Source organism: Chiloscyllium plagiosum, chromosome 19 (assembly GCF_004010195.1).
Source record: "Chiloscyllium plagiosum isolate BGI_BamShark_2017 chromosome 19, ASM401019v2, whole genome shotgun sequence".
In the NCBI taxonomy this organism is placed as follows: Eukaryota; Metazoa; Chordata; class Chondrichthyes; order Orectolobiformes; family Hemiscylliidae; genus Chiloscyllium; species Chiloscyllium plagiosum.
The window spans coordinates 33546361-33572355 of NC_057728.1; the positions used below are offsets into that span (position 1 = coordinate 33546361).

The 25995-nt window shown below is 40.6% G+C and overlaps 2 protein-coding genes across 6 annotated transcripts in view; one reads left to right on the forward strand and one right to left on the reverse strand.

Annotated features, from left to right (window-relative positions):
* The window catches only part of LOC122559665 (dedicator of cytokinesis protein 4-like), a 456397-nt gene extending 431800 nt beyond the window's left edge, over positions 1–24597 (reverse strand). For all 5 annotated transcript variants that reach the window (XM_043709518.1, XM_043709520.1, XM_043709517.1 and 2 more), the window contains exon 1: positions 24438–24597. In XM_043709518.1, the coding sequence (XP_043565453.1) occupies positions 24438–24483 (46 nt within the window). In that variant the 5' untranslated portion in view covers positions 24484–24597. The remainder of the gene's footprint in view (positions 1–24437) is intronic.
* A 254-nt stretch (positions 24598–24851) lies between these two features.
* The window catches only part of znf277 (zinc finger protein 277), a 74186-nt gene continuing 73042 nt past the window's right edge, over positions 24852–25995 (forward strand). The window contains exon 1 of the mRNA XM_043709521.1: positions 24852–24973. Within this exon, the coding sequence (XP_043565456.1) occupies positions 24919–24973 (55 nt within the window). The 5' untranslated portion in view covers positions 24852–24918. The remainder of the gene's footprint in view (positions 24974–25995) is intronic.

Sequence of the window (25995 nt, forward strand, 5' to 3'; positions counted from 1 at the left end):
TCTTTATTTTATTTAGATATTTTATGAATGAAATTAACTATTTGAATAGGAGTAAAGAAAAAATGTATTTTATGTATGCAGGCAGCTCTGTGTGACCTACAGAGTCTCAGTTCCAGCTTCACATGTCCTCCATGACAAAAATTAATTCAAGAAGCATGGTGTAATATAAATAATGCCATACTCAAAACTTTCATAGCCTAAATTGTTCATATTTTAATTGACTTGCATTTCAAATGGAAAAGTTCACTTAAATGCAACAATTTTCTAAAAATTTGCAATACTGTCCAACATTCCAAACTTTCCTCATTGTTGGTGTCTAAACTTCAAAACATTCTTAATTGTTGATTCGCCTTTTTCTGCATTTAAACAACAGCTTTTGGTAACTGCTCCATGGTGCATCCTCAATTGGAATGCCTCAACCAAAGCCCACCTGATAGTCAATCAGCGTCTTGTTTCTCATGCAGTACAAATGCTAGTTCCCTTTAAAAATTTGACATGCTTTTATCATCTGCCCTAATGACTGCAAGGCAAAATCTTTGACAGCATGTCTCCCTTTTCAGTGATACTTCAAATGATTTATTAAGGATTTTCCTTTCATGTTACAAAAAAAACCCTGTTGATCCTTCCTAATGAACTAACAATTCAATATAATGACTCAGCTTTCACAAGATAATGGTACTGTGGAATGTACAGCTGACTTAAAAGCCAGTCTGGCAATTCAAATCCTTTCAATTAATTTGAATTTATCATCAAACAATGTCATCAATCCTCAAAGATTAAATCTCATTTCAGAAAATCAAGGTAGTTTGCCTTTATGTATAGTGTTTGTATGTTGTTTGGATACCCTGAAGGACAAATGCACTATTTCAAATGCAGCATGGCAAGAGACAGCAAAGTGTAGATGTACAAAGGGACCTAGGTGTTGTCGAAAAGTCAACGAGGGCTAACATGCAGGTGCAGCAAGCTGTTAGGGAGGCTACTTGAAATGTTAATCTTTATCACAAGTGGATTTAAATGCAGAAGCAGTGAATTCATATTTCAACCGTATAGGACATTGGTTAGACTAGAGAACTGTGCGCAGAAGAAGCAAGGTCATGTCCTCGAGACGCTTGGTAAGGGAAGTGGCCACTACTATTGAAACAATACTTTCAAAAATAAGAGCAACATAATCAAAATAAAAGGGAGTATGTTAGCTCAGATGGTGGAGGCTGGTTTGCAATTCTAACACCAGTTGAAGTTACCAGTAAGAATTGTTTCCTCAATCTCTCCCCTTTCCCAGAGGTCTGGTGACCCATGAGTTCTCTCCCTCAAATGACGGAGGAGCCCTATGATCCTCTGGACTATGGCAGCTTTACCTTTACTTGGTCAAAATGAACAATGAAAACAATTTACCAATTGAAGGTGTTGCCAAGAATGTTCTCAAGAAGCACTGACACAAAGTTCAGATTCTGTTATGGCCACTCATTTCCTGACTTCATGACAGCTTTGCTACAACTTGGACAAAAAAAAGTTGAAGTTTAGAGGTGAGGGACTGTGGTGACATTACTTTTAAAAGACATGCTGATAATATCACCACTATAACAGAATCTAACCTGAAGGCATAACAGTCTCATACGCTAATTTGCTGCAAGATTGCTTGGAGCGTAACACAGTACTTGAAGTGCAATCTTCTGCTGGAACTAAAATGCTTCATGTCAGCCCAGAGACTATGGTGTCTGTAAAACTCTTGTACTCCATAGTCAGCAAAAAATACATGTCTGTTTGGTTCTTCAATGCTGTGACATGAATGTCCAGTTCATGTTACTGGAGATCATAAAAAGCATTGTCACATCATGTAAAACACTCATTTGGAAGACAAAATTACATCACGGTTTGAAGCAATGGCTACTTAGCAAATAGCTACATTTTGGTGGCTGGTATTTGGAAAACTACATTGAAGACCAACTGGACAAGAGTTATGGACAACAGAGTTTGGACTAAGGGACAGATTCTCACCCTTCAACCAAACAAGTTTCTGAGACTACAGAAGCCGCGCATCTTTACAGATGGTTTTGACCAGCAAGCTGACAATTAAGTCAAAGAAATGTTAAATTTTTACTTAATACAAAAAAAAACTGAACTTACAAACGTAATGAAACTTGAAGGTTACAGACCTATACAGAAGCACAGCAAATGCTCTGCCTCTCTATTTAAAAATGAGACACCAAAGTCAAGGTAGTTTAAAATTCCTGAAAGAACAGCTCCAAAAAGTAACCAAAAAAAAATTATATTTTTAAAACAGTAAGAAAGACGGTTGTCAACATCAAGGCAGCTTGTCCAGATTTAGGTCAGTTCTACTCATTAGTTTGTCCAAATCAACATGAACATAAAGACCCAGATGACATCATTATGCTGTTTTTGACATGGTTGGCATCTATTGGTGAAAACCCACTACGACAAACCAGCAATTCTTGAAGGAGCAGCAGGACAAAAAAGTTAAACCAACATCACTGCAATCTACTCCTAAAAATGAGCAAAGACCTGTGAAGAGAAATGGAAGATAAACATTTCAGTATGGATTGGGCAACCAGTCATCCCCTTAGTGAAGTATAACTGCGCAAACAACACATGCTATTTTACAGATCAACTGACAGATGATTCCAAGGTAAGAGCTTTAAAAAAATTCTCTTTTCATTGGCAAGGAGGGGCTTTGTTGAATTAACACTTTCCATTTGTTTAGAGACATTCAGAAAGTTCAAAGATCTGGCAAGTTCTAAGACTAGCCGAAGCCAAGAATCAACTTCAAGGTTAACAGACTCTACCAGAGTCAAAATCACATCAAATCATGCATATCCCAACAGTTATTGACCAGTTTGACAGAAAACTCTACAAAAGGGCACCAGTGTGACTTCTCCAAATAGGAACTGGCAGTTAGTCATCAACTTGGCCATTTCACACAAACTAAAGGCTTTAGGAAAGCTTTTGAAAAAGAGCGCGGCCATTGATGAGGATGGACACCATAACAAGGCATTGTGCGAGATCAATAAATACATGCCTTAAGTCAACCCAATACTATTATTATGGTCAGCGCTATGCACCAAACTAACCAAATCAGTGTTAACAGATGTGGTTTGTCACACTCACCTTAAGGCTGTCAAGCTTTTCTTGGAATGCAGCACCCATTCCTTGTACATGTACCCAGAACAAAACACAGGTGACCAACAAGATGGGATAACATTACAACATTTGTGAGAAAATTTGTAGCTCGGGTGCTTGTTGTGGTTCTGTTCGTCGAGCTTGGAATTTGTGTTGCAAACGTTTCGTCCCCTGTCTCGGTGACATCCTCAGTGCTTGGGAGCCTCCTGTGAAGCGCTTCTGTGATCTTTCCTCCTGCATTTATAGTGGTTTGAATCTGCCGCTTCCGGTTGTCAGTTCCAGCTGCCCGGTATATTGGGTCCAGGTCAATGTGCTTATTGATTGAATCTGTGGATGAGTGCCATGCCTCTAGAAATTCCCTGGCTGTTCTCTGTTTGGCTTGTCCTATAATAGTAGTGTTGTCCCAGTCTAATTCATGTTGCTTGTCATCTGTGTGTGGCTACTAAGGATAGCTGGTCGTGTCCAGAGATGGGTGAGCCCATGGGTGTGCCGTTGATTTGTTCATATATTTGGTTGTTGAATGTGAAGTGTGCTGTGAGGCACAGGTCCATCATCAATAGATGCCTCAGGGAAAGACAACGGAACGGGGACATGCCGCAACCCAAAGGACTAGCCGCACTACCATACATCAAGAGCATTTCCGAACTGACGGCCAGACTACTGCGACCCCTAGGACTCATAACAGCGCACAAACCAACAACCACTCTCAGACAGCAACTCACCAGAACGAAGGACCCGATACCCAGCATGAGCAAAACTAATGTAGTGTACACATTACTATTATAGGACAAGCCAAACAGAGAACATCCAGGGATTTCCTAGAGGCATGGCACTCATCCACAGATTCAATCAATAAGTGCATCGACCTGGACCCAATATACCAACCACTGCAATGGACAGCTGGAACTGACAACCGGAAGCGGCAGAGACAAACCACTATAAATGCCGGAGGAGACATCACAGAAGCACTTCACAGGAGGCTCCCAAGCACTGAGGATGTCACCTAGACAGGGACAAAATGTTTGCAACACAAATTCCCAGCTCGGCGAACAGAACCATTACAACATTTGCAGCAAAAGAATCATGAAGGAGCAGAAATGCAAACTCATTGATGTTCAGAGTCAACCAAGCAAAAAGAAAAAGGTCATAAGATGACCACACCTTCAATACTGTTAACCTTATATACCATGTCAACAGTACAAGGTGATCAGAAGCATTTGCAAAATTAATATCCTGTGTTCTGAAATGGCAGAACAGCACACTAAAAGCTTAAAATCAAGACAGGAGCTAGTATCAATTTGTTACCACTATGCATCCTGAAAGACGTGTACTTCAGCAAGTGGTGTGCCTACAAGAGATTGTCTTTCAGCAAAAGGACAGCAAGGTCTCCAGTTCTGTGCACTGGCAGAATCACTGCAGTGTCAACAGACCAGCTCATCCGATCTTCCTGAAATCATCTCCCTGGTAAATACCAATACTGCAGCAGTGCCAGGCTCATCAGTAGTGTTACAGTTTTTGATATTCAAACGACTCACCTATTGCACTGGGACAGACTAGACATGATGCTGTCAATAATCTGCAAGGATGCTATTTTCAAGTGAAATATAAACCAGATACCTGGATGATCTCATCGGAAAAATTGAACAGATTCGCCAACCTACACAATGACCAAGATATTCCTCTAAATGGTAAAGCCTATAAAGTACAAAGCTGAAGATGTTCTGTAAGTTCAACTGTTACACTTCAGCCAGATCCCGTGTGAACAGCCACAATCAGCAAGTGCCAAAGATGAGCAATTATACTTAAAAAAAGATAGAAAAGATCTAGTCCAGGGATAACCTGACATTAAAGAACCTGACAGGGAGAGGCTGAATAGGCTGGGGCTGTTTTCCCTGGAACGTCAGAAGCTGAGGGGTGACCCTCTAGAGGTTTATAAAATCATGAGGGGCATGGATAGGGTAAATAGACAAGGTTTTTTTCCTTGGGGTGAGGGAGCCCAAAATTAGAGGGCATAGGTTTAGGGTGAGAAAAGAAAAAATTAAAAAGGGACCTAAAGGACAACGTTTTCACAGAGGTGATGCATGTATGGAATGAGCTGCCAGAAGAAATGATGGAGACTGGTACAATTACAGCATCTGAAAGGCATCTGGGTGGGTAGATGAATAGGAAGGGTTGAGGGATATGGACCAAGTGCTGACAAATGGGACGACATTAGGTTAGGATATCTGGTCAGCATGGACAAGTTGACTGAAAGGTCGGTTTCTGTGCTGTACATCTCTATGACTCTGTGCCTGACAAAATTTGATCATTTTCGCAATCTAGAGCAAAATATGGTTTAGCAAGACAAGTCTTTTTCAAGACCAATCAAGTCTTCATACGAAAAACATTACACCAAGATACTATGTCTATCTTACACCAGGAAGACATGGGCATTGAACTCAACGCACCAGCAAGTGAACTTGGGTATTGATTATATTCCATGACTCAAAAATGTACTAATTCCACTTTTGGTTTTCATTCACATAAATGATTTGGATGACAATATAGCAAGCATGGTTAGTAAGCTTGTGGATAAGACCAAAATTGGTGGTACAGTAGATGGCGCAGAAAGTTATCGTATATTACAAAGAGATCTTGATCAATTGGTCAATGCACTGAGGAGCAGCAGATAGAATTTAATGTGGATAAATGAGAGGTATTGCAATTTGGCAAAACAAACTATGGCAGGACTTATACAGTTAATGGTGGAGCCCTGGGTCATATTCTAAGAACAAAGATACCTCAGGATTCAAGTACATAATTCTGTGAAATTTGCACCATAGGTGGACAGGGTGATTAAGGCAGCGTTTAGTACATTTGCCGTTGTTGCTCAGACTTGTGTGCACAGGAATTGGGACGTCATGTGGAGGTTGTACAGGGCATTGGTGGGGCCCCTTCTGGAGTACTGTTGCAGTTTTGGTCGCCCGGTCATAGGAGGGATATTATTAAATTGGAGAAGTTCAGAAAAGATTCACCAGAATGTTGTCATGAACAGAGGGTTATAAAGATAGGTTTCTTGGGCTGGGACGATTTTTATTGGAGCATAGCAGGTTGAAGGGTGACCTTATATCGGTTTATAAAATCACGAAAGGCACAGATAATGTGAAAAACAAAAACTCTTTTCCCTGAGGTGGGGGGAAAGAGGAGGAGAAAGATTCAAAAAGGGCAGAGGGGCAACTTTTTTTTTTAAGAGAACTATCCCATATTTCACTATTTAAAGTAAAAATTAACAATTTTATTCTTTAAGTCCAGCAGAGAACATTAAAATCACTATTTACAGCTCCTTTTTCTTAAATCTACGTTTTATCTCCACTGGTCTGATAAAAAAAGACCTGATTAAAATTCACAAAAAAAATGTTTCAAAACCAGTCAGCTTTGTCAATTTCCTTTGTCTTCTCTTCGGTCTTCTGCTGCACAACTTTTCTTATGGAAATGTACCTTTCAGAGCGTTATTTGGCTAGCAGTCTGTACTTGTTGGTGTTTGGCAGTTCTCCCCCTAACTGTTCAAAATGTCCAGTTTTATACCCCAAAACATTGGATCATTTCATTGATGCGAGGTCATCAAAACACTAAATTCAAATTCAATTGGAATTTTGGATCTGGGGCATAATTTAAACTGATTGGCCAAATTTGCATTTGTTTTTGTTCCATGGCAATGCAACTCCAGCTATTTGTTTTGATCAAGTGTTACATTTTCACCTAGTTCAGCACTCTGTGCTTTCAGTCAGTCCTTGGTAGCTTCCTCTCATAGATACAGTACACACCTCCACCTTTATAATATCTAACCCCTTAAGAAAAAGTGAACCATCATAATGAAAAGATGACTTTTTTTTTCTATTCCTTAACCACATTATGACATACATATGACTTTAATCTAAGTTCATATTAACTTCTTCCCACATATAACATTGAATAGATACCAATCTCATCTATACGATCAGTTAAATCCACGATAACGCATCTGCAATTACATTTTTATGACCTGCAACAGGTACGATTTGTAAAGATCTAACATAAGATTCCAACAAAATAGTCTCATATTCTTGTCTTTAATGCACTCCAAGAATGTAAGAGCACTGTGATCCATGTATACAACTGTCTCCACCACATTGTTCATAACATACACATTAAAATGTTGTAAGGCCAGTACCAAACTCAATAGTTCCTTTTCGATTGTGGAGTATTTCCTCTGGTGGATGTTGAGTTTCTTCAAAAAAGTAACCAACCATCATCTTCCTATAGCAGTACAGCTCCACCTCCTATGACATTAGCATCAAGGGCAACTTTGAAAGGTTTGGTGTAGCTAAATGTGGTGTGGTAGTTATTATTGCTTTGAGATAGTTGAATGCCTCCTGACATTATTTTGTCCACCAAAACTGTGTGTTCTTCTTCAGCAAATCAGTTAAAGGTGCCAATACACTGCTGAAGTTTGCAACAAACTTCTGACAGAATCCACTTAGTCCCAAAAATTGAAGCACCTCTTCCTTCAAGTTTGGTCATGGAAATTCCTCGGTGGCCTTCATCTTAGCATTCCATGGGGTTAACCTTCCATGACGGATGTTCTGTTTCAAGAATGTCACCTTTGCTTTCGCAAATTCAGTTTGTTAAGTTTACTCCCAGTTTTGCTTCTCATAAGTCATTCAAAGAGCTCTGCCAACTGTACCATATGATCTTTCCAGGACTTAAAAATCACTACATCATCCAAATAGACTTCACAGTTCGTTAATCCAGCCACAGGTCTGCTCATGAGTCTTTGGAATGTGGTGGGTGTGTTCTTCATTCCAAAGGGCATCACTTTAAATTGATATCGCCCATTTGGGGTTACAAACACAGAAAATTCTTTTGTTGTCTCTGATAAAGGTCCCTGCCAGAAACCACACATTAACTTCAACTTGGTAATATAACTGGCTTGTCTAACTTTGGATACAGTCCTCCAATCTCTGTACTGGATAGGAGTCAGATTTCATAACCTTCCGATAATCCACACAAATTCGCTGAGTCCCATCAGGTTTGATAGCTAAGACAATCGGCAAACTCCACTCACTCTGGCTCAGTTCAATATTATCTCGTTGGGCATTGCACGGTGGGCATGGCATGGGGCAGCATGGTGGCGCAGTGGTTAGTACTGCAGCCTCACAGCGCCAGAGACCCAGGTTCAATTCCCACCTCAGGCGACTCTCTGTGTGGAGTTTGCACATTCTCCCCATGTCTGCGTGGGTTTCCTCCGGGTGCTCTGGTTTCCTCCCACAATCCAAAAATGTGCAGGTTAGGTGAATTGGCCATGCTAAATTGCTCGTAGTGTTAGATGTAGGGGTAAATGTAGGGGAATGGGTCTGGGTGGGTTGCGCTTCGGCGGGTTGGTGTGGACTTGTTGGGCCGAAGGGCCCGTTTCCATGCTGTAATCTAATCTAATCTAATCTATGGCCTCCACCTCCTTCTGGACCTATCTGCCTTTGAAAGGATTAAGTCGATAGGAGTGTTGTTTTATTGGAACAGCATTCCCTACATCAATTCACGTACAATAGCTCCCCATCTGATTCCTACATATGTCCCCATACTGCAGTAACAAACCTTTCCACTGCATTCTTTGCACCTGACACAGATAGTTTACTAATCTATCCCACTCCTCAAGGACGTCTTCATTTTTTAACGTATTTTGAGGCACATCAAAATCCACAACATCTGGATTTGATTCCTCACTCTGTGGGGCTGTAACTAACACCTCTTTCCCCAGTTCTTCCTCACATCTAGTTCTTGAGGGGACCTACACAATCAATTATAACCCACGTGAAAAGGTTCTTTGAATGTGGGAATTGGCAACCAGGGTGCTGGTTTTGTGATGGTAGGAAAGTTACAAACTATTTGGAGTGTGTGACACATACGGCAAAAGTTAACCATATATTTGTGCATTCCAGGCCAGTAAAAATTTTTTGTACCTTAGCCTGAGTCTTTCATACCCCTAGGTGACCTCCTACAGGTAGTTCATGTGCTACCCGTAACACCTCCTGTCTGCATGCTACTGACAACACAATCTGGTGCACTTCAGCCCATTGCTCCTCTGCACTAACCTGCTGTGGTCTCCATTTCCATCTTAGGATTCTATCTTTCAGATAATAACCCTCAGGAATATTCTCTGTCTCCTTTTCGGTATACGCATCCACATATCTTTTATCGTCTTGGCTTGCTGTTGCAAGTCTCTTCTCCTTTCAGAACTAAATACTTCTATCTGACCCTCTGCCTGTTCAGGTTTTTCCTGTATCATTACGTCAAACAGGGTTCTGCTAACTGAACATCAACTTCATCTTTCTCATTAGTTTTTGCTTCAAGCTGTGACTTACGATAGTGGGACCTTTTTACTACAAAGTGTAGGAAAATACCAGGATATTTTTCTTTTAACTCCTCAGTTTCTTGGTCTTCCTTGGGCTTCTCCACAGCAAGTGGTGTTACTCCCACCTTGGACCGAGCTAAATCATTCCCATGAACAAATTGGATTCCTGGAACTGACACTCTGTCAATTACTCCCATTGTTACTTCCCCAGTCCTGAGTTGGCACTCCAACCTGCTCTTACATAAGGGAACACTAAATTTCTGTCCATCTATCCCACAAATTACCACACTCTCTGGTAACAGATCAGAAAGTCTGCAAATTCACTCATCACTTACTATCAGTGACTGGTTAGATTCTGTATCTCTCAAAATTCTAACTTCTTGTCCTTCTCCCCCTGTTCTAAGTAAACTTTAGCCACAGAGGCAAATTCTTTATCAAGATTAGGCACTAACTCCATTCCCAGCCCCTACCTTGGCTGTGCAGTCTACTTCTCCTTGGGGTTTCCTTTAAAACTTTCACTAATGCCACTAGCTCAGCTTCTTCTACCACATCTTTTCCCACAGTGCCTTTCTTTAATGACCACTACTGTGATTTTATGTTCCCCCCATCTGGCAGTGAAAACACCTTTTCTCAGTGCCTACTGAAACCACCAGCACTGTAATTTTCTGTGTCTCACTCCATTACAGTGAAAACACCTGAGGCCTTTCACCTCCTTTCCACTCTCTTGGGTTTCTTTAACCTATGGTAAAACATACCAGTGTTCTCTACTCTCTCTTTCGTAGGGTAGGGATCTCCCGGTCTCCCAACTTCTATCCCTCACAGGATAAGATTCTGGCAGGAAGCTTGTCTTATGCACCAACATGTATTCATGTGCTAATTCAGCTGCCCTTCTCACTTCCTGAACTTTGTTTCTCCACGTGAATTCTTATCATCTTGAAGTGAGTTTTTAAACTCCTCCAGCAGAATAATCTTTCTTAGAGCCTCATAGGTCTTCTCTCTCTTTAAGGCCCACACCCATCTATCAAAAACACTGTTTAATTCTTTCTAACTCAACAGAAGTCTGACTTGGCTCCTACTTGAGGTTTCTGAACCGTTGTCTATACGCTTCTGGTACCAATTCACTAAAAATAGCCTGTTTGACGTCTTCATAACCTCTTGACACCTCATCTGACAGTGCGGCAAATATCTCACTTGCTCTAATGAATTTGGATTAAGCTGGTAGGTACCCATAAATCCTTGGACCACTTCATCTGCCGAGCCAATTTTTCAAATGAAATAAGGAAGGCTTTGACGTCTTTCTCATCAAAATGTTGCAGGGTTTTTGACATATTTGTATGTTCACGATCTTTGCTTTTAATCACCATCCTGTAAACTTTGTTGACGAAGGCACAACTTCGCAAGTTGAAATTCTCTTTTTGCTCAGCTGAGAACCTTCTCTCTCTCTTTTTCCTTTCTCTCTCCCTTTATCTTCTCATGCCACTTTCCTCAATTGTAATGGATTTTTTTCTAACTCTACTTCACTTGTCTGTTTCTATATGTTGAATATTTCCCTTACAATTTCAGCTTTACTTTTGTCCTTGGTGAAACCCAAATCTAACCTCTTTGTTAATTCTAAGAGTATGGTCTTCTCTTTCTAAAAACTTTCTTAGCAAATTTGGGAATCATCTTCAAACCCTAGAACCTCTGTAGCCATTTCTCACTTTTAAATTTAACCAACACAAGTAACCAAAATTAAACAAATTGTTTCACCTACGTTGTATTTAAAGGTCTAGGATACTAACCAGCAAGTTTTTCAATCTACTGGGCTTATTTTCGTACCCCCAATCTATTCAAACCTGTCCAAATCTCAGACTGGATCTGTCTAAATCTGTTCAGATCATGGGCAAAAGCCCCGAAGCTTGTTACAACATGGGGTAAACCCCTCTGCTAATTTAAACCAGACACCAAAGCTCACCTCGTGCCATAATCTTAAATTTCGAGAGGCAAACTTTCCCAGATTTCACTATTTAAAAAATAAAATTGTTAATTTTTACTTTAAGTCCAACAGAGAACATTAAAACCACTATTTACATCTCCTACCTCCCACTCTACAATACTGGTCAAATAAAAAACTCAGATTAAGATTTACAAAAACAAAGAGTCGCGTTTCAAAAATCTATCAGCTTTGTCAATTTTCCTCTATAGACTTTTCTTGGTCATCTTTTCGGTCTTCTGCTGCACAGCTTTTCTTATGGACAGGTACCTTTCAGAGAGCTATTTAGCTAGCAGTCTATACTTGTTAGCATTTGGCAGTTCTCCCCCTAACTGTTCAAAATGTCCAGTTTTATACGCTAAAACATCGAATCATTTGATGTTTAGGGGGTATAAAAGGTTTGATGTCATCAAAACACTAAATTCAATTGGAGTTTTGGACCTGGGGCATAATTTAAAGTGATTGGCCAAATTTGCATTTGTTTTTGTTCCATGGCAACGCAACTCCAACTATTTGTTCCAACCAAGTGTTACAATATTATCTTCTTCAGCACACTTGGCTTTTGATCAGTCCTTGCTAGCTTCCTCTCTCACTTGGGATTGCAGGTATGTACTGTACCTTTATAACAGAAGGCTGGATGCAGGTACAGTTACATTTAAAAGACATTTTGATAAGTATATGAATAGGAGAGATTTGGAGGGATATGGGCCAAACCTAGGCAGGTGGCACTAGTTTAGTTTGGGAACATGGTTGGCATGGAATTGTTGGACCAAAAGGCCTCTTTTCATGCTGTATGGCTCAACTCTAATGTATGTGCCACATGTTAAACATAACCTGACTCCCTAAAAATCATCTAAAAGACAAAAGTCAGGAATGGTGATGGAATACTCCCCACTTGCCTGGATGAGTGCAGTTTCAACAACCTGAAAATCCCAACACCATCCAGGCCAAAGCAGCATGCTTGATTGGCATCACATCCACAAACATGCACTCCATCCATCACCATCATTTACAACATGCACTGCAGAAATTCACCAAGGCTCATAAGACAGCAACTCCAAACCCATAAGCACATCCATCTAGAAGGACAGGGGTAGCAGATACATGGGAACACCACCACTTGCAAGTTCCCCTTCAAGCCACTCACCATCCTGATTGGGAAATGTGCCACTGTTCTTTCAGTGTTGTTGGGTAAAACGTCTGGAATTGTCAGTCTACCAAGTGGACTGCAGCAGGTCAAGACGACAGTTCACTACCACTTTTCCAAAGGCAATTAGGGACGGGCAATAAATGCTGGTGCAGCCAGCGATGCCCACATCCTGTGAGTGACTTCTTAAAAAAGTCAAGTCCAGTCACAAAAGCAGCCTCTGTATCCAGATGGCATTGCATCCACTCCCTAGGTAAAAGTAACTCTGGACCTATTCATAGTGCATGTGGAAGGATTGAATTATTATGATGGATTACTTCTCTAATTTCGCACTGCTTGATGACTTAGCAACGCAATGAATGTAACTGTTGCTGACACAGTGAGCTTTATTTCTCTGTAAACTGCCTTCTCTGCAAATTCTTTTGTTCAAAGGAAAGGAGGAAAAACCACTTTCAGAGGAACTGAAAGAGCATATCCTCAACCAGTGAATTAAAGACAGAGAACCAGGATAGTCACAGCCTTTTGTCTTTAGCAAAGGATCAAAAGGAGTTGAAAGAAAACAACTCATCGACATCGCTTTTTAAAGTTTTCTTCCCTCCCCCTCCCCCGCAATATTTATCTTCCTTGTGTCAGGTTCTATTCATATGGGAATTTTTAAAAAGTTAGACCTTTAGTTATAGAGTTTTATGTGAGCAATTCATGTTTCTTTCTCACTATTAATTAAAAAAACAAGCTGACTGCAAAGAAAATTATGATGTAATGCAGAAACCTTATGTGCATTTTTTAACCTGAGTTAGGCAGTCAGTTGAAAGTGGTTAATTCAGCGTTTTAAGCAAGTTTTCACCTCTAATGACAATTAATAATAGTGGGGCTGATTTTCAGCACACTCCCCCAATGATCGTGGTATTCTTGTGTTGTATAAAATTCAGCAATGCAACAGAGAAGGGATTATGCTCAGTAGAAAGGTATCAACAATCTTGTTCAACAATCAACTACCCAAACATTCCAAAACACAGTTTACAAAAATAACATTTCTAAGTGCACTGTCTTATCGGTTGTGAACGGATTGAATTGACAACACATGCTTATGTACAACCATGTATATCTGTTTGACAGAGGTTATCATATTTGGAAAAAGAATGCATTGCATCTCAATGAGTACATCAATATGCTTTTCAGAAACATACTCATGATCGCACTGTATCATAGCAAATAATGTAAGGGTATGAAGGTCCCATATAACATCTTACTCTGGGATCACTTGAAGCATGACAGTCTACCAGAAGCATGGTCTTGTTATAATCTAATACTTTAAATGTTGACCAAGCCATTGTGCCGATGAACGTAATTTTTTGAAGTTAATTATCAGCTGAAATAACATTTGTATGGAAGAACGTAACAAATGTTTATCAGGTTTCAGAAAATAACATCAGCATTGTCGCATCAGGTAAAGCACCCTGCTGGAGGCAAAATCACAACAAGGGTGTAAAAGCACTGGACATCAAAACAGCATTTGACCAAACATTAGATCAAGCAGCTCTAGCAAAGTGGAAGTCAGTGGTAATCAGGACAAAAACTCTCCACTGGTTCAAGACATATCAATCACAAAGGAAGACGATTGTGGTTATTGGAGGTCAATTATCTCAGTTCCAGGACAACATTGCAAAGGTTCCACAGTGTCGGAGGTCCAACCATTTTCAGCTGCTTTCATATCACCATAGGATCACAAAATTTGGATGTTTGCTGATGATTGCACAACGTTCAGAACCACTTGCGACTCTTCAGATACTGAAGCTATCAATGCCCATCTGCAGGAACCTCCAGATTTCGATTAACAAATGGCAAATAACATTCAAACTGCACAAATGCCAAGCAATGGCTGTCACTAACAGAGAATCTAACTATCCCCCTCAACAATCTATGGCATTACCATTGATGAATCTCCCATCCTTGGGACGTGAGCACTGTCCAAAAGCTCAAATGAATCAGCAATACAATACTGTGGCGACAAGAGTAGGTCAGAGACTGGGAATTCTGTGACAAAGAACGAGGTTCCAGGCTCCTCAGTGTCTGCCAACCATCCATCATTACAAGTCATGAATATGGTGAAACACTCTCCAACACCTTCACTATCAGTTCTCCCCAGAGATGGACAATGGCAGCAGCTTGTACCATCTACAAAAGGCACACTGCACTAACTGTCCAAGACTCCATCAACAGCATGTTCCAAAACAATGACTCTGCACCACAAGGATATGAGCATCTCATACATAGAAAACACACCTACAAGATCTCTCCAAGCCACACACCATCTTGACTTTGAATCATATTGCTGTATTTCATGGTCACTTGGTTAAGATCCTGAAAATCTTTCTATCAGTTTTTTGGTGTAACATCAGCATTTGATTTGAATTGTAATGAGTCAAGCCAGCACATAACTACCTTAGAAGGCATTTAGCAATGGCCAACAAATACTAGCCTACACAGCAAAACCCACATCTTGTTGTTACAGAAGAAAAAAAAAGTTCAATGAATGTTACTTTGATCAAGATGAAAGCTTTATTCCATAGAATCATAGCATCCAACTCATCCATGCCAACCAAGCTTCCCAAGCTAAACCAATTCCATTTGCTAGCATTTGGCCCATATCCTTCCAAACCTTTCCTGTTCATGTATCTATCCAAATGTCTTTTAATTATTCTAAGTGGACCTTCATCTCAGACTTCCCCTGGCAGTTTATTCTATATACAACACCCGATGTGAAAATGTTGCCCCTCATGTCCTTTTCAAATCTTTCTCCTCTCATCTTAAAAATACGTCCCCTAGTTTTGAACTCCCTCACCTAAGGGAAAAAAAATCTTTGGCTGCTCACCTTATCAATATCCCCCTTAATCCTGTAAAACTCGAAGGTCAATCCCCAACCTCCTGCGCTTCAGTGAAGAAAGTCTCAGCCTATTTTTATAACTCAAATCCTCCGTTCATGGAAGCATCCTGGTAAATGAAGGCAAACAGTCTAAATGCCTTCTTAAATCATCCTCCGGTGTAGTATGTACCTGGACCCCAAGATCTCTGTTCAACAACACTACCCAGGGCCCTCCCATTAACTGAATAACTCTGCCCTTGTTTGTCTTACCAAAATGCAATACCTCGCATTTATCCAAATTAAACTCCATCTGTTCCTCCTCAGCCTATTGGCCCAATTAATCAAGATCCCTTTATAATCTGAGATAACTTTTTTTTTTACTGTCCACTATGGCATCAAAATTGTTGCCATCTGCAAACTCACTAACTATGCCTCCTAAATGCTCATCCAAATCATTTATATAAATGATAAATGAAAGTGGACCCAGCACCGATCCCTGCAGAACACTGCTGGTCACAGGCCTCCAGGGCAAGAAACGAACCTCTACCACCATCCTGACTCCTACCATCAAGCTAATTATGTATCCAAATGGCAAGCTCTCCTTGAATCCCTATGTGATCCAGCTTTACTAATCCAGCTTTAATGCCAAAACTTTGTCACAGACTTTACAAAAGTCCATATAGATGACATGTGCCACACTGCCTTCAATCTTCTTGTTCACATCTTCAAAAAAATCAAAATTTGAGAGAGAGACATGATTTCCCACTCAAAGCCATGCTGACTATCCCTACTCAATCCTTGCCTCTCCCAATGCATGCAAATCCTATCTCTCAGAACACCCTTCAACAACATACTCACTGGTCTTTGGTTCCTAGGTTTCTCCTTGTAGCCTTTCATAAGTAAAGGTATAACATCAGCCACTTTCCAGTCCTCTGGCACCTCACCTGTAGTTTTAGATGATACAAAGGTCTCTGTTTGAGGCTCCACAATTTCTTACCTAACTTCCCACAATGTTTTGGGATACACTTGATCAGATCCCAGAGATTGATCCACCTTTAGACCTCCAGCACCTCCTCTTCTGTAACGTAAACTGTTTTGCAATATTCATTTCCCAGAGTTCCTTTCCTTCCTTTTCTTTCTCCATAGTAAAAACTGACACAAAGTATTCATTTAGTATCTCTCTTATCTCCTCTGTTTCAACACAGAATGGTCTCATTGATCTTTAAGGGGCCTTATTCTTTTCCTTGTTGCTTTTTTGATCTTAATATACTTGTAGAATCTCTTTGGATTATCCTTAACCTTATCTGCCAAGGCTCTCACATATCCCCTTTTTGCCCTGATTTTGATCTTAAGAATGTCCCTACACCCCTTACATTCTTAAAGGGATTCATCTCGATTCCAATTGTCTATATCTATTATATGATTTATTATTCTTGACCATAGCCTCAATTATCTTTGTTTCACATTGTAGGGAACATCCATCATTCCCTACTCTCATCAAAGTTGCCCCTTTCCCTGTGAATGGTCTACCCCAATCAATTTTTGAAAGTTCCTGTCTCATACCATCAAAATTTGCCTTACTCCAATTAAGAACTTGAAAATTTATACAAGGCCTACAATTTTCTATAGGTATTTTAAAACCATACTAGAATTATGATCACTGATCCCAAAGTGCTCCCACACTAACACCAGTAACTTGCCCTGCTTTATTTCCCAAGAGGTGGTCACATTTTACTCCATCTCTACAGGTACATCTATATTTTGATAAAGAAAATTTTCTTGAACTCATTTAACAAACTCTTCCCCATCCAAGCCCTTAGCACTGTAGCAGTTCCAGTCTGTTTGGAAAGTTAAAATCCCCTACTATTACAACCTTAATTATTCTGACAGATATCTGAGATCTCTCTACATATTTGCTCTTATTATGATGATTGCTGGTGATGCAGTCTTAATTTCAAGTCTTGTTGCTGCAAATTACAATGTATGAAGTCATTTCAAGAATTTGAGGCAATACTTAACAATTGCCTGGAGATTTCCTTAATTGAACTCTGTGCCAGAAATAGAACAATTGACTGAAGATCATTTCAACATAGACACATTCCTTACCTAATCCAAACTAGGAACAGTTTAAAATTAAAACATTTCTTAAAATGAACTCTCTCAAATTAATGCAGACTAATCTTAAAGAGGCTGAAGCGTATGAGCACTTTACAAAACTCAAGAAATAGTTTGAAAAAGCAATATATATTTATATAATACACTTAACATTGTGAAAAATTGCAAGGCATTTAGAAGAGCCTTAAATAAACTATTACGAGCCACATAGGCAGATTGAGAAAAAAAAAGATTAACGTGATATAAATTTTAAGGCACGTCTAAAGGTTGGCACTGCTAACATAATTGTGTGCCTGTTGTTGCTCGGACGCTACTTACTTTCTCCAAGTGCTACAATTAGTCCCTGTGTTTACTTAACATGGGTGATATGCTTTGCTTCAATCTAATATACACCACAATATTTCAAATCCAAGTAAATTCACCATTTTAACACCAGAAATTAAATTGTTCATTAAAAAGGTTGTTTCTTGCAATAGCAACTGTTTTGTCTAGCATTCACCAATGCCAAATCAAATAAAGCAATCTGCTGTTTTACTGGAAGCAACATTACAGGCACAGAATGTATGGGTGGTGAGTGCAACCCCAAAGTTGCATTGGCAAAATGCCAAATGACAGATTTGACAAAACTGAAGTCCACAGAATAAATAAAAAGTGGCAGAATAGCTCTGATGTTGTCTAGGTGATAGGAAATAGCACCAGTGAACAGTTGTTCTTTCAGACTGGGCGGCACGGTGGCACAGTGGTTAGCACTGCTGCCTCACAGCGCCGGAGACCTGGGTTCAATTCCTGCCTCAGGCGACTGACTGTGTGGAGTTTGCACGTTCTCCCAGTGTCTGCATGGGTTTCCTCCGGGTGCTCCGGTTTCCTCCCACAGTCCAAAGATGTGCAGGTCAGGTGAATTGGCCATGCTAAATTGCCCGTAGTGTTAGGTAAGGGGTAAATGTAGGGGTATGGGTGGGTTCCACTTTGGCGGGGCGGTGTGGACTTGTTGGGCCGAAGGGCCTGTTTCCACACTAAGTAATCTAATCTAGAGTGGGATTTCCCAGGCATCAGTACAATGATTACGACAAGTCAAAAAAAAAGGAGCAATGATCCAGACCTAAGTGTGTCGGTCACAGCCTTAAAAGTTCACGGATGACTCAAAACATCTAAGTATTGTGAACTGTGAGGTTTGTGATAGACTACAAGAGGATACTAGAAGGCTGGTGGAATAGACACCCAATAGAAAGGTGAAACAATCCAGAGTGTGAAGTGACACATTTTGACAGGAAGAACAAGGAGGGACAATACGAAGTAAAAGAAAAACGTTTCTCAAGGAGATGCAGCAATAGATTTTAAGTGGTTGAGCAAGTCAAATGTGGTTATAAAGGCATATGGGATCTTGGGCTACAAACTGTATAAATAGAGGCACAGAGTGCAAAAAAAGGAAGTAACAGTACACCTTTATTAAACATCACTTTCACTTCAATTAGAGCACCATGTTCAGTTCTAAGTGTCACATTTTAGGAAGGATGCTGGAGGGTACAAAAAAAACTTATGACAGCGGTTACAAAGATATAAAGTCTTCAATTATGCAAATAGGTTAGATAAACTGGGGCTATTCTCCTTGTAGGAGAGGATGCCAGGAAATTTAGTGAGGCAAAGTCAAGAAGGGGCGAGACAAAGAAATCGGAAAGAACTGTACCCATTTTGCACAACATGTTTAGGATAAAGTACACAGGATGGAGGATGAATTTGCCCCCTCAGGATATCACAAGTAGTCTGTGAAATTAAGTGAAAAATTCAAGAATGGTTGCCCCATTATATTTTATTTTTTGGCTCCTCAGCAGTTTGGGATTTAACAATTGCAAGCATATGCATCTAGCTAGAAGACCAGCAGAATTTGAGTGTAGGAGAAGTGAGTATGGGTGAGATGGCATCTGCGAAGAGCTGTTCTTTCAGTCACAGTTTGTCTCTCACCATGTTACACCAGCTTCCCCAAATCACAGGTTCCCTCCTTCCTTCTCATGCTGCTTCTCCAGAAACAGAAATTGGCGATAGGAGGAGCTGTAACAGCAGACTGGGAGCAACACGAGAAGTGATCGCTAAAAGAAACTCACCTTTTGGCAGAGACAAAGTCTATCAGGGCTGCCAAAATGAAACTAGCGCTTCAGGGATAAGGTAGGGGAATGAAAGTAGCTGAGTTGATCTTGCGGAGAGCTGAAAAAGTTCCAGCTTTGAATCTATAACAATCATGTGGTACGATAGATCAGCAGCCTATTTGCCATATAGGCTGCTGATCTACAGGCTTAAGATTAGAAAATACATTTTATGAATTTTTGCAATCTTAAATGTTCCAGAGTACCAGTAATATTACATCTATTAATACAGAATTACTTGCATTATGACCCTAAAAAGAGAATGTTTCATTGCCATTAGCAGGATCATACTAATTTCAATATGATGGTCAAGTGCAAAACAAAATCTAAATTTGTAAGGCTAAAATTTAAATAGAAATGACTGAACAAAGACAACTAAAAAGCACCGTCAATTTCAGTTGTTATTAATGTGAGAATATCTACAAGGATGCTTGCATTATATGATAGTATTGTATAGAAACACCCACAAGGAACGCCACTGGATTTATTTTGTCTTGATGGATTAAGTAAATGGTCTTTGAGCTTTTAATTGTGTAACCAACCATTAGTATAATTTTCATTTCCTCTGAAAACAAAAGTATGCAATCACCTTGATTAAATTTATATTTCAATTCTGTGTTTCAGAACTTCAAGAGTTATCATTGCTCTTGAGTAACCATTTATCAGTTTTTATTGATTCCAAATAAACCTATTGGACTACAACCTGGTGTGGTCTGATTTTTAACATTTTCATCAGGACTGATATTTTCCATCAAGTTGCAGGAAGATTTGTTTTAAGCGTGTATAATACCACTGTTGCTAATTGTATCAGCTACTGAAATCCAAGTTTCATTGAGTAGTAAAACAGTTTGCAAATATATAAGCAACAGGGTAGAAATCTTCCCCTGGCAAAGAGTTACAACCGTTATCACGATCAATACTCTGTTCCTTAGGTGAAAGTGGGTTGAAAGCATTCCGTCCATGTGACCAAGCTTTCATAGATATATTTGATATATAGATATCTGTATGCAAATGATACTGCATTTATTAGATACATGCTAAACTATTAAACCAGAGGCAACATGCACTATTGTTTAAATTGCACCCATTAAAAGTAAACCACAGCACAAAACAATTCTAGCAATCAGCGTTTTATTTTGTTTTAAAATGTGGAGAAGTAATGTGCAGGTAAAAGCTTTATTCTGAGTCCTATATACCTAACAACAATAGACAGACTTTATTTTGCTTATGTTGATGTTCATTGTGCACAATTTCTGGGTTCAAAAAGATTCAGCTTCCTCATCACAAACTTGAAACTCTTTCTAGGTGAATGGGGGTTCGACTATTCTGGAAACACCTCCAACAAGATTCCCCAACAAGTTCAAAATTCACCTCTTGGCAACCACAACTCGAGGGGTTTCTCACAAGAGATTCTAAGCAAACATTTGTGTAGTTTTAATTTCAGGCCGCGTCATCAATGACTTTTGTTATTCTGCCCCACAGTACCCACAATTGTCCTTTTGTTTCTGAAGTAAATTTCAGCCAAAGGAAACCCACAAGAGAAATTCCTGATTTAAATTTATAGTTTCGAGCGGGCGTCATCTGGATTGTTTTGCTGTTTTCCCGGCTATCCAATGTTTAGTGACTTTTTAAAAAATACATAAAAGCTTCTAGACCTGCAGTTATGAAGACTGAGAGCTACAAGATGCTATTCACTGCTAACAATATTCACATTTCCAGATTCCAGGCCACGCGCTGCCTTTGGGCATATGAAAAAAAGAGCTGTGTCTGGCCGGTAATTTTTTTTAAATCAGAAAATGCTGGAGCAACAGCGTTGTCAGACATCAACGGCCAGCAAACAAGATGAGAATCGACCTGATGACAGAGCAATTTCAATGAAGATGCTAAAACCTGAATTTCTATCTGTGCGCCCCACAGCTGCTGAGTGGCCTACCTACTTGGTGTTTTTTTGGGGGGGAATCTGAAACTCGTTCCAAGATGCAATGCGCAGGTTTCTTTTTCCTTCTGACCATCTCGAAAAAAGTTGTGTTCTGAGAGTACAGATTCTTCAACAAAAAAGTCTGAGAACTGCTGTTTGGGTGTATGGAGCATCCAGGAGAATGTACTGATTTACTTATGCTGCGAGAGAATCAGGATTAACACCATTTGGAGAGAGTTCCCCAGAGGGCAACCCCCCGGGCCGTCATCAGATTGTCCTCAGAATACAACTCCATCGTCATTGCAAAGCAGCCTCAATACTGAAGGTGATGTCCTAATGACGGAGAAATCCCCTCCCGATTGTTATCATTTCTCGTGGCGCAGTGGTGTTGTCCCTGCCAGTGGATAGGGAAGCCCGTGTTAAAGTCACACCTGCCCGAGAGGTGTGCAATAACATCTCTGAGCAGGTTGATTAAAAATAGGTTAAATCCTCTTTTTAAAAAAATGCTTAACGTTACAAACTAGTTATTCCAGAGATCAAGAATCGGCAAAGAGAATTGACAACTTTGTTATCAAACTGAAGATACCATCTGGTCTTGACAAGCTAGTCTCATCTCCTCACCTTTACCAAACTTTCAATTTTCCTTCATAATATTATAGATTGCAGTCATTATTATCCACTGATTGTAGCGGGATGAGAGAAAAATTCCTGATGAAGGGCTTTTGGCCGAAACGTCGATTCTCCTGCTCCTGGGATGCTGCCTGAGCTGCTGTGTTTTTCCAGCACCACACTATCGATTGAGATACAGCACGAAGGGGTCAAAAAAAATTGTTGACTAGTTATTGATCTAAGGGGATGTTGTCTTCTCAGGGGTAGTGCCCCAACCGCTTGACCAGAAGGTTCAAGTCCCGCCTGTCCCGAAGGTGTCTCGTTGCATGTCCAAACCAGCTGATTAAAACAGAATTCAAATTGTTGCAGTTACCTGGGTCTGGAGATCACAAAGATGATCCACTTTCTGGGTCCTGGACACACAACTTGAAGACTGAAAAACTGCCTACTATTGCAAATTGCAGTTAATACACAATAGACACGGATTCTCTCAAAAAATCAACGTTCCAGGGCAGGACAAACTGCTACCTATCACCAGCCGAATGCATTGACTCTGTAGCACAAAGTCAAGAGTGTGGTGCTGAGAAAGCACAGCAGGTCAGGCAGCATCCGAGGAGCAGGAGCATCGACGTTTCGGGCATTAACCCTTAATCTGTCGCACAAAGTCTGCAAATCATTCATCAGCATGATGCTTCGAAAACGACACTTTATTTGACCAACTATTAACAGTGTAGATAAGGAACTTGCGCGCCCCACGTCTTCTCGACTGAATTAAACACGAATTGAGATCCTGGCCTCGCTCATTGCTGCAGAGTTGACATGAGAAGGTAAGCCGGTCCCACGCTCCAAATCCACCAGATCGACTCAGAGCGTGAGCAGATGAAAAGCTGCAGTCTGTCTTGTTTAGATCCCGCAAACTTGCAACACAGCACAGCTTTGGATAAATTGCAGTGGGAAATGGAAACTTCAATAACCATTGATCATAGGGAGAAACCCAGATGCGCCCGGCAAGAACATTTCTTCCAAAGGCGGCCGAGGTCAGCATTTAGTCAGCGGAATTCACAAACCGACATATTTAGGCAATGTGAAGGACATCTGAGCGATCTGGGTATTAACCAGCTCGGACTCATTGTGGAGCTCCATTCACAAAGAATTCAGAATAAATGTGCTGACACATAAACCTTCCACCTTCCCCAACACCGCTTGCCCGGGGACTGACTTTAATAATGATCACAACGGCATTAGTACAAGTGTTATTGAAATATCCAGATAGGATTCAAGAAAACAATAACGTGGAGGTATTTAACCTATCACCCGCTGTGTAAAAATGAAGCGGTTTTCATATCAGTCTTACATTGAACCGTAGTCCCGCTGAGCAGCGGCGGTAATATCCAGATTGCACTGCTTTGTTGTTACACCAAATTAAAAAAAATATGTAGTACCCGGTCCTTTCGGGAGCCCATTTGTTCTGTTTTTAATAATCAATGGAAGAAATGTTTCAGGTCAGCTTATCCTATTCGTTTATCGATCAGCGCAGTATCATTTATCGCTTGCTAAACTTTACACAACTCTGATCATTACACCCAGATCACAAAGAACAAATTGAAGCTATGAGCCTCAGCCAACACAAACGGATGGATTATGTCACTTGAATGTAATATTCTGTAGATCTGTATCAAGGCACGCTACCAACCTTTGTCTCCCCTAATAAGAAACAGGCTTAGTGGTTTTATCAACAGAAGGCAAATAGTAATTATCAGGTGCAAATATCGTAATGAGGCAAAGCGACACAAAGGCAGAGAAAGACAAATTAGGGAGCGAATGTTTCGGAAAGATGTGGGGAATGCTAAATGGGAAAGATTAACGAGACCACAAAGCAAGAAGGGCATCCTACGTTTCTCCCTCTCCTTATCAACAAGGGCATTTCCGAGGCGAACAAGCAACGGGAAAGTGAAAAGAAAGGCAATTTTCAGCGAGACCTGCTGCTATCTGCCAGCGGGGATAACAGTTCGCACCGTTATGGAAGCGGTAACATTACTATGGTGGTCGAATCAGTTCTCCACAGATTTTTCTTATAAATCTGGCTTTGCTCTCCGCAACGACACTGGCACCAGACCAACTCATTGAATAAAAAGAAAGGGACAAAAACAAAAATGCACAGCAATTCACTCACCCACACCGTATTTCTCATTGTCTGTCGGTATCCACATTGTCGACATAAATACACGATAAGTGCATATGTTTTGCGCAAGAATAAAACTTGTCCCCTAGCGCGCCCTAGTTATTGAGCAGTTTCTCCGCGGGACCATTGTTCAGCCTTTGGACGGGTTGGAACCCGGGCGATCGCAGAGCTCGCTGGGAGTTGTAGTCTGGGTTGCTAAACATTCCCGCGTGGTGTTATGGGAAATGTAGTCTCGGGGACGGTCTCATCTGCCCCACCCCCCAAAATGACTCACGCAGCTGCGTGGTGTCTTGTGGGAGACGGAGTCCTCTCCGGCCTCCTGACCCGGGCTGGAGGCGGAGCTCGAGACTACAAAACGCAGCCTGAAGACCGCGCGAGATTTCCCCATGCGTCACCACCTGTCGGGTGACGATTGGTTGCAATGTGGTTGTTATGGTTTCTGATCGGAGATCCCGCCCTCTCTTGTCCATGAATGATCCGTGAGGGTGGGGATGTGATGGCGGCGATGGGCATTGCAGCTGGTGAAGGTGGGGATTCCTATCATAAAATATTTTCAGTGATTCCTCGTCCTGGGGGAAACAGGCGGGGGTGGGGGTGTTTGCTATGTATTAATCAACGCCACTATGGCGACATTCAGTACGGGGGAAAGGTCACGCGGGAAACTGAGTCTTTCCAAAGCAGCAGAAGTTACATGTTTTAAGTGAAACGTGGTGAACTAACCTGTTGTAGACCAAAGTGACCGACTATCCCAAAGTACAAAGGACTGAGATGTAAATAAAAGTGAATATGTGGAGCATCATAGCCCAATTGATGGCTAGTCATGGTCGAGTGTGGGTGCATGTTCTCCAGTTTAGGGCGATTAGTTCTCAGGATCATTTGATATTTCGAGAATACATCCGTGACATTGAGACTATAGAGGCAGGAGTAGGTTTTTTTCTGGCTTTTAGGACCTGTTTTGCAATTCAGTGCAATTACAATCGATATAACTCAATTTCACCTTGTTCACTGATGCCTGTGTTGATTATATTCAACACATCATGATCATCCATGCTTTTCTAGAGCTAATAATTCTAAAGGTTATAGCAGTTCCTGTGTACCTGGCATAAAACAATGTTATCAGTTTGTCTATGGTGTTTGATATTGACTGCATTTAAAAATGTGCATTTTGTATATGTTTCATTACTTGTTACCAATTACTTACCCATCTGGCGTTGTCACTGCTTGTCATTTGAATTAATCAGGGGAATTAAAAATTGCATTCATAATCTGTCCATTGCCATATACAACTTTTCCCATTGTATTTGCAGTCAGTTTCTGTATTGATTGTTGATCTCATCAATGATGATAGCACAGTCAGAATTGAAACAATGAAATATGAGATACTGTAACTGGGAATTGCAGCTTCCATACATATCTTCTAATCTGTTCAGAGATGTTATTACATAGTTCTGGAGTAGGCAGGTGTCCTAGTGCAACAAGAGCCCTTTTGCACCTCACTGTACACTGGATGTACAGGGTCAGTCTCTCAGCCATAACAAAAGTCTCTGAA